Below are 10,146 nucleotides of genomic sequence, written 5' to 3' on the forward strand. Positions count from 1 at the left end.
CTGACTCCAGCTTCAGTCCACTCCTTTTGAAGCTCTCCTAAGTTCTTAAATCGGCTTCGCCTGACAATCTTCTCAAGCCTGCGGTCATTCCTTTCACTAGTACAACTTTTCCTACCACACTTTTTCCTTCCAGTCAACTTTCCATGAATATGCTTTGGCACAGCACTGCGAACAGCTCTTTCAGCAGTGACCCTCTGTGACTTACCCTCATTGTAGAGGGTCTTGATGATCTTCTTCTGGACAACTGTCAAGTCAGCAGACTTCCCCATGACTGCTGTTGGGATTACTGACCTAAACCCAGTATTTAGACCCTGAGAATGGTCATTTAATGGAATTTGAAATTAAATATTCTAATAATTTGAGATGCTGATTTTTTTATTTTGATAAGCAGCAAGCAGTAATCATCAAAATGAAAACAAATTACTTTGTCTAATAAAATATATAGAATAGAATATATTTAAGTTTTACTTTTTGAATTAAATTACAGAGAAAAAAAAAAACTTTCATGATATATTAATTTATTGAGATGCACCTGTAAATGGCATGTTTTACAGAATATTGAGTAGTTACTAAATCAAGATTAAGAAAAAATCAATTTGTTCCATTATTTTTTGTTAGTACCAGCCACAAATATCCATGTTTTTTCTCCTATTTTTAGTATGGCACAAATTTTGTATCGGATAGGCATTTTGTCCACACGGATCCGGCGTTTTCAGAAGGTGAAACTACTATTTTTTGAAACCGGGTTCCAGAGTGGATAAATCTGAAAACGCCATCTTTGCGTTTCCGTGTGTACAGCCTATCCGTATATTTTGAGAAATGATGATGTCATCACCCCACGTGTCAACCCTAGTCAGACGCCGCTAACGGCATGTAGGAAACTTTTTCCTCGTCAAAGCAGAGACCAGGAGACGTTGGGATATCTTTCAAGCAGAAGTTACTCTTTATTGAGTATAGTCATCCAAGTCCAACTAAGGCAGGGTACATTGTAGTTTATATACATTCAAGGGGGAGGGATACATAGAGTAGAGGTGGAGACAATCTAAACAAAGCATGCAAATGCAGTGCAGGAATCAGCCCATTCCCTACATTTCCCAGCCATGATCTAATCAGCATAACGGTGTCATTCAAATGCATAGGTGCTAATCCACTCAGTCTGACAGTATTGCCCATACCTTTACATTATCATAGAGACAAAGGCACCGCTGTATCTTGAGCTTTGTCCTGCCTATGGTTAGGAAGTGCATGAAGACAAAAGGTTAATGTTACAGACACCTGGGCTGCCTGCCTTGATCTCCTTAAATTGTCATTATCTTTACCTCAAAATGTTAAATACAATATACTTTACCTTAGTATTTCATGTGAGGTTATGTCAGGATGTAGGATCAGCAGATCTTAAACAGATTCTTAAATTTGTAATCCCACAGTCCCCCCTTTGAGAGTTCTAATAACTCTCACATAATACAAATTTAAACCTTCTTAAATCCCTTCTATAACCTATGTTTGTTAACAGAAGTCCCATCTGTTCTTCCAGATCTTCCAGTCATGTAACTTGTAACAGATACAGGCACATACATCTTATTCTATGTTGCGTCCAACATTTACATAAGAGTTGTTCTTTAACTTGAGTATACTGTTGACACACATATACAACACAGGGTGGTAATATGTTGTATAAACTACATGATGACACAGAAAACCATGTAGCATAAGCGTGGAAGTCCTAAAAGTCCATGGCGCCTGAATAGCTGTGGAGTCTGTTCCCTGTAGAGTCCATTTCCAACGCATTTCCATGTCTGTTCCAAGTTGCTCAGATATTGTCATGAAGGTTGTACATGGATATCCGAGGTGATGCTTTACACCAGGTGCTGCTTATGAGCCGTCATGGCATATACACATACCTGCAACACAAGAAAACAAAGAAACAGCAGACCAGCAGTATTCATGCAAAGACTTTAGTACGTTAGACCTCTGATGATCGTATAGTTTTTTCTGTCTAACTCTGATCATCATAAACTTCTAGTGATTGTATAGTGGTTTTGTTCTTCTTTTTCTTAACCTAGTCTTAATCAATTTGACACCTATAGACCAGTAAGGTGGGGATAAACTGAGAAGGGGAAACCTATGAGGAAGTCTTCACCACAGGGTTGGCCCCCGAGGCCTTATGCACTTCGGTTCTTCCCTGGGCTCCTCACTGGTCTGCGTGTCCTATTCTCTCCCTGTAGTTAATTTGCAAACTTTACTGTGCTACATCTCCATCTTCCAATAAAACATCAGTCATAGCAGACATCATAACCCATAGAGGATGGATAAGTGAACGGTGTGGCACAAAACAGCGACAACAACAATAGCAGACTCTAGATGCTTGTGTTCGTGCTGCAGAAGCTACTGAGCCCAAATAAAGCATTATTTCTAATCTTTACTATAGTTTGTATACAGCGCGCAAGGTTTATGCTCATGCTCCAAATCTTATTTGCTGCTTTAAGTGCATCTCTGTGGTAGAATTACAGCGCCACATACTGGTCTGGCATGTATATACATCGTTTTGATTCATTTCAGAGGTTTCGCGTGGACGCAGATATTTCTTGAGATGAGGGGGAAAAAAAAGATTGGATAGGGTAAGCTCCAGCTTCGTGTGGACATAGCCTTAGTTTCCCGACTAACAAAAACTACCCGACAACTGACTGTCGGCTTGGCGTGTTCCTGGCTTAAGGCTTTTCTCCAGTGTGAATTCTCATGTCGTCTTTAAGGCTTTCTTTTCGACTGAAACTCTTTCCACACTGTTGACAGGCATAATGTTTCTCTCCAGTGTGAATTCTCATGTGGATTTCAAGTCTTCCTTTTCTGTTGAAACTCTTTCCTCACTCTTGACAGGTGTAAGGCTTTTCTCCAGTGTGAATAGTCGTGTGGACTGTAAGGTTTCCTTTGTCACTGAAACTCTTTCCACATTGTCGGCAGATATATGGCTTTTCTCCAGTGTGAATTCTCATGTGGACTTTAAGGCTTTCATCACGTGTGAAACTCTTTCCACACTGTTGTCAGGTGAAAGGTTTCTCTCCAGTGTGAATTCTCATGTGGACTTTAAGGCTTCTTTTATGACTGAAACTCTTTCCACATTGTCGGCAAATATATGGCTTTTCTCCAGTGTGAATTCTCATGTGGACTTTAAGGCTTTCTTCACGTGTGAAACTCTTTCCACATTGTTGGCAGGTGTAAGGCTTCTCACCAGTGTGAATGCTCATGTGGACTGTAAGGCTTCTTTTATGACTGAAACTCTTTCCACATTGTTGGCAGATATATGGCTTTTCTCCAGTGTGAATTCTCATGTGGACTTTAAGGCTTTCTTCACGTGTGAAACTCTTTCCACATTGTTGGCAGGTGAAAGGTTTCTCTCCAGTGTGAGTTCTCATGTGGACTATAAGGTTTCTTTTATGACTGAAACTCTCTCCACATTGTCGGCAGATATATGGCTTTTCTCCAGTGTGAACTCTCATGTGGACTTTAAGGCTTTCTTCACGTGTGAAACTCTTTCCACATTGTTGGCAGGTGAAAGGTTTCTCTCGAGTGTGAATTCTCATGTGGCCTATAAGGCTTATTTTATGATTAAAACTCTGTCCACATTGTTGGCAGGTGTAAGGCTTCTCTCCTGTGTGAATTCTCATGTGGACTTTAAGGCTTCCTTTATGTGTGAAACTCTGTCCACATTGTTGGCAGGTGAAGGGTTTCTCTCCAGTGTGAATTCTCATGTGGTATTTAAAGGTTTCTTTATGTCTGAAATTCTTTCCACACTGTTGGCAGGTGTAAGGCTTTTCTCCCGTATGAATTCTCATGTGGACTTTAAGGGTTTCTTCACATGTGAAACTCTTTCCACACTTGGCAGGTGAAATAACTTTTATTTCCAGTCTTTTGAGCTCTTTTTTGTGAGGAAGCCCGTGTCGCTCTTTCCCCAGTCATGAAATGATGTTTATAATAATGTTCTTCCTCTTCTTGCCTTTCATTAAGTTCAAGACTCGCCTCTCTCAGTGCCATTAGGTCTAGGGCAAAAATAGACATAAAACAATTTAGACATTTAAAGCATCAAAACCAACAACATGTTTGTATCCTATGGATCAGGGATGGGCAGCTTTGGTACTGGAGGACCACTCTTTTGCAGAGTTAAGTTTCATCCCTAATCAAATACACCTGCCTGTAATTTTCAAGCATTCCTGAAGACTTGATTTGTACTTGATTTATTCCTGAAGAGGCTGATTTATAAAATGTAACAACGCGTCAGTTCTACCCAGACCGCAAGCGCTGTGATTGGTCTGTTAAAATCCCTCCCTTGGGTCAAAAAATTGGTGCAGAGCAATCGGAGAAGAGCGAGTGTGTGGCAAGGGGTGCGTGGTTCAGCGAGGTCTGCAGCGGGAAAGAGAGGCAGGAGACAAGCGGTGCGTAAGTAGGTCAAGTGCAAATGATAAACACCTGTGTCTCGTTGCAGTAATTGACATGGGAAGACCAGATAAAGCCACCAGGAAAAAGGAAGTGGCTGAGAGAGAGACTGACTGGACACTCGTGGAGACTGGAATTTGATTACTGTGTTGACAGCTTTATGTTGATTAAGTTTTGAGAGTGCAGAGAGCACAACTTTTATTTGTTTGTACCATATAAGAACTGAATAAACCACGAGTTCCAGTCACGCTGACCCTGTAATCTTCCTTCCACACTTTTGAACCATGTAACAGAGTGTTTTCAACTTCCATAGGAATGAAAAAACATTGTTTCAGGGGACACATGCAGTCAAACTGCAACAAAAGTCATTACCTATTTGCTGCTTCTCTGACAACGTACATGACAAGGTGCTTCTTCTTTGGCTTTTGCCTTGATACTCAAGACCGTGGACACTACGTGGACTTTGCATGCACGTCGACACAGACAACGACACTGAAGTATAAATTAAAAACTGATGCATAGACTAGGGATGGGCATTTTTCAAAAATTATGTATTCGAATATATGTGCTCGTAAAAAACTAATATTCGTTCATTTAAATGACGTTAAACGAGAAAGATGTTATTTTTTTATATTCATCAAGATTTTGTAACCATTTCTGGACAAGCTTACGATTAGGCAATATACACAACAAGCTTACATTATATCTTAAGGTTTTCTTTTAGTTCAAAGCATTAAACAATATGTGCAAACAAAACATATTGTTACATGTGCCCTGGGTCTGTGTTCTATTATCATCATATGGACTCCATTTCCCACAATCCCCCACCTAGGAACCAATCATGCACTCGCACCTGTTTCCCATCAGTGACACTTTATAAGCTGCACTCACACACACTCATTGCTAAATTATAGCTGTGTCTCATTTAATTTAATTTCGAAGGCTGCATCCTCAAGAGGACGAATTCTGTGAAGGATGCGGTATATGGAGTGTCCTTAGCCAGAATTAAACGAGACGTCTTTTGTAGGACACACAGGCAGGAAAGGAAACAGGAAGTATATTGTTGCTATGCCAACGCGTTCACGGCAGCCTCGTTGCGCTCTCAGCCAATGAATGAAAATTATTAATAAATTTGTATGTAATTTGAAAAGAAAATGTATTTACTTTTTTTTTTTTTGTTAATGCTTGATGAGCTGGCTTATGTACAACAGATATCCGTTACAGAGACAAAAGAGGATATTAGGAAGAACAAAGTTTAAAACAAAAACAAACTTGAAACTACTTACATCTAAACACATCTTCGCTTGTATGTACATTTGCCGACGCCGCCATTTATTTTTTATTTTTTTCAAATAAATGACGGTTGTTAACAGAGACACAAAGAATTGTGGGCTATCTGCAGCAGCGAAGGATACACCTCATGCATCCTCCGAATTCCTGTGAAAGGACGCATTCAAAGGTCGCGTTCGGAGAGTCCTACTTACTTTTCTGAAACGATACAGCCTCAATGACGTATGCAACCTTTGAATGCGACCTCTGGAGGACGCAGCCTTCGAAATGAGACACAGCTATTGTTTAGCCTTGTATCCGACCTTGTCTCAATGTTCCTTGATCCTTGCCTGTGTTTTTGACCCTGGACCGTTTCCTTGTTGATGATCGTTTGCTGCCTGCCTAGACCTTTGCCTGTGATTGGATTACTCTTTTGCCTTGCCTTCTTGTATCTGTTTGCTGGTGTTTGACCCTCTGCCTGTACGACTACGCTCATCCTATTAATAAAGCCTGCATGTGGATCTCCAACTCCGTTGTCCCGTCCCATACGTTACACATATAAAGAACAAAAGCATTTAAGTTCAAGCAGCGCGAACGGGAAAAACACTAATAAAGCTCCAGTTATCGTACGAAACGTAATATACATAATACACTCGAGTCAGTATATGATTATATGTCTATATTGTTTCACATGTTCATGTTGAGAAAAAACTATAATATCCACATGCTCGGGTGAGAAAACAAGCTGCACTGACAGACGTTGCAGAGACACAAAGATAACGATAATACATGACAGTGTGTTAAGCTAAGTTTCTAACAGCAGCACTTTGTATTTTCTGTAAATATATCTCCCTCGATGAAACTTAAAGGAAGCATATGTCTCAAAATCATTTTGCTATCACATAAGTTATCTTCTCTGCTCACTTGGGTTACAGCTGCGCTTACCTGTCGTGAATGCTGTGATGGACAGCTGTCTTTCCTCAACATTTTGTGAATATCAAATAAAATAAACCTTTTAAACAGTAAAATTCGAATAGTCTTTTTATTTTTTTCGAATATTAATTACAGATCGAATATTCAAATATTGGACTATTTGTGCACACCCCTATCATAGACTACTGCGCAGAGTCTCGGGTGTAGGTGTGACAGAGAAATAAAAATCAGCCTTTATTGTTACATTTTGGGGTTGGGTTATTTTTTTACAGGTTTGTTTGATCAAGGATGGAGCTAAACTCTGCAGAATAGTGTCCCTCCAGGACCAGAGTTGCCCATCTATAGATCTTATACACCAGTGGTTTTCAAACCTGGTCCAAAGGGACCCACCACTGCACACTTTGTACGTATCCTTTATTTTTCACATCTGGTTAAGATCGTCAGCTTGTTAGAAAAGAGCTGACATTGATGGAGGAATTTGCAAACTACAATTCCTGTTCATCAATAAGGTAAGAACCGGACCCGATATAAACCTAAATATACTCGAATGATTTAAATTAATTGAAAAGTGTTTTACTATTCAATAAGTAATAGAAGATATTTGTTGTTGTAATGTCAGACATAGCACACACAATAGTAGTAGCCATTCTGTACTCCGGCACAGTTAGCGATCTCACTGCCTCTTCAGGCGGGCCAGGGCACGATACAGAGCGATCACACTAGTGACATTAGACGGAAAGAATGAGTGCTTATGAGATGTGTTTTCCTCAGCATAAAACTGGTTATACTATAACTGTTACAAATTCATGCAAGTGTGCATTTTCTACAAATACCAGTACGAACATGTGCATCAAACAGACGGAGCGCAGTTGAATAGGAATGAAACACTAGATGTCCTGTTCCTGGAGATCTACATACATGCAGAGTTCAGATCCAACCCTGATCAATCACACCTGAAGCAGTGAATTAAGATCTTCAGGTGCACTTGATAATTTATAACTGAATGATATTATGCTGGAATGAATGAATTCTGTAAGATTATACTTCTGTATATTCTCTATTTCTGTAGAGCTGGACATTTTAATAATGATCAAATGACTGAGTTCAGCTGTGAGAATAAAACCAACCTGTTTGTTCCTCAGTATCTTCATGTTTCACACTGAATGTTTCTTCAATCTTTATTTCTTCAAACTCCTCTTTATTAAACTCAATCTTCATGTCTTCAGTCTCCTCTTTAATAAACGCCATCTTTAAGAAGAGAATAATTAACAGAATTAATGGTCTTAAATGGACCTGTTCAAACAAAAACACTCAAAACTAACGCTGCAAATTAATAAACTTCATATTTAGATATTTATGATCTACATTTGGTATTTAATGAGTTATAGATTATATTTAAATGATTACTCTTTGATGAAAACATGATTAGTTAGTTTGTTAGTGTTTGTTGTTCATGTTCACTGTTTGAGCAGCACGTGTCGTGATTCACTGAATCATTTACCAAAGTATTTGGTTCAATTGACTCGGAGTTGAAAAGTTCAGTTTCTCCATCATTACTCACCAGAGACTGAACTTGTGTTCATGATAAACTTATTTATGATATATAGAGAGAAATGAGACGCAGGTTTACTGTTTCTCATCAGTGGATGAGCTTTACTCACACAAATATCCTTCATTACACTTAGTTAAAGAATCACAATGTTACATTAAATAGTAAATAAACTATTTTAACATCGCTGGTAAAACTATTAAAACTACAACACTGTTTCTGTCGATTAAAACAGCTTAAATTCTTAAAACAAACCTTTATTCAGCAGAATCACAACAGATGCAGGTGTGCGGCGCAGTCTTATGACGTCATGTCGTCACTCCAAAATAAAAGTCATGCATTGTCCATAATCACAAAGTGCACAGAAATCCAACTATTTGACCAGATAATTTTTGTATATTAAAATTGAAACAGTTACAAATATGGTACAAACAATGTTTAATATATATATATTATATATTGCGATTTGTGAAAAAAACAGAAGAAGGGATGTTTTGAAAAGTTTTTTTTTTTTTTTTTTGAAAATATGTTAAAACTCACAGTGGAGCTATATACTATTTTTTGGCAGCTGTTACAGAAACATTTTTACAAAAAATCTTCTGATTTAACCTTGAGATTTGAAGTATTAGATAGCTTAGATATTTGCACAATTTACAATGACACTAATAATTCTTAATTTCTAATAGAAATGCAAAATCAATCGGTAGTTAGTAATAGAATAACGAGACACAAACCTTTACATTCAATCGCATTTGGCCCCATTTATTTTTGATCACAGTGCATACACATACAAACTTTTAGTCCAAAAGTGCGCACATTTGTAGAAATACACGTTTACCTCAGATTTCATTAGATAGAATATAAGCCGGGCCGTACGCTGGGTTTCATAATTACCCTGGTCAGAAAATGTTGTTTGTTTGGGGGGGTACGGGGGCATGGTCCCCTAGAAAATTTAGATTTCCCTGGTGTACATATGTGGATTTTTAAGACGTTTTAAAGGGGTGGTTCAGTGTTTTTTTTCTAGGCTTGATTGTGTTTTTGGGGCACAGTTTAACATGTCTTAATGCTTTGTTTTTTAAAAAAAACGTATTTTTCATATATTTTACCTTTATTCTACACCTCTGTTTCCATTATCATTTGAACGGCTCATTTGACTTCCTGCTTCTATGAAGCCACTCCCTCCGAAATACGCAATGTGCTCAGATTGGTTAGCTGGCCCAGTGTATCGTGATTCACTGAAGTGTCCGGAAACGCCACGCCCCTAACCATTTGTTGTTACCAGAGCCATTACATGTGCTTCAGTGGAAATGTAAATAATGGCGTCTATATTGCTGTATCAAATTGAGCCCGAATCAGACCCAGATGAAGAGGGTCAAGCAGAACCTCTGCAATCGCGGCTTTTAAAGGGTTAGTTCACCCAAAAATGAAAATACTGTAATTTATTACTTACCCTCATGCCGTTCCACACCCGTAAGACCTTCGTTAATCTTCGGAACACAAATTAAGATATTTTAGTTGAAATCCTATGGATGAATCAGTGTATCGAATCATGATTCAGATCACGTGTCAAACTGCCAACGGCTGAAATCACGTGACTTTGGCGCTCCGAACCGCTGATTCGACACCCTAATTCATTATGCTCCGATGCTTCCTGAAGCAGTGTTTTGAAATCGGCCATCACTAAATAAGTCTTTTTTTTTTCTTTTTTTTTTGGCGCTCCAAAAATATTCTCGTCGCTTTATAATATTAATATTGAACCACTGTACTCACATGAACTGATTTAAATATGTTTTTAGTACATTAATGGATCTTGAAAGAGGAAATGTCATTGCTCCCTATGAAGGCCTCACTGAGCCATCGGATTTAAACAAAAATACCTTAATTTGTGTTCCGAAGATTAACAAAGGTCTTACGGGTGTGGAACGGCATGAGGGTGAGTAATAAAGGACAGAATTTTCATTTTTGGG

General features: G+C 38.6%; 1 protein-coding gene across 1 annotated transcript; it reads right to left on the bottom strand.

The window, feature by feature from the left end:
• Positions 1 to 920: 920 nt before the first annotated feature.
• LOC127508895 (gastrula zinc finger protein XlCGF57.1-like) lies at positions 921 to 9,061 on the bottom strand. Its single transcript, XM_051887380.1, has 3 exons — positions 8,435 to 9,061; positions 7,758 to 7,878; positions 921 to 4,034 (listed from the first exon to the last, which is right to left on the bottom strand). The coding sequence occupies exon 3, from the start codon at positions 3,828 to 3,830 to the stop codon at positions 3,039 to 3,041; it is 792 nt and encodes a 263-aa protein (XP_051743340.1). The 5' UTR covers positions 3,831 to 4,034; positions 7,758 to 7,878; positions 8,435 to 9,061; the 3' UTR covers positions 921 to 3,038.
• Between the last annotated feature and the right edge of the window lie 1,085 nt (positions 9,062 to 10,146).

This window comes from Ctenopharyngodon idella, chromosome 3, assembly GCF_019924925.1.
Source record: "Ctenopharyngodon idella isolate HZGC_01 chromosome 3, HZGC01, whole genome shotgun sequence".
NCBI classification, from domain to species: domain Eukaryota; kingdom Metazoa; phylum Chordata; class Actinopteri; order Cypriniformes; family Xenocyprididae; genus Ctenopharyngodon; species Ctenopharyngodon idella.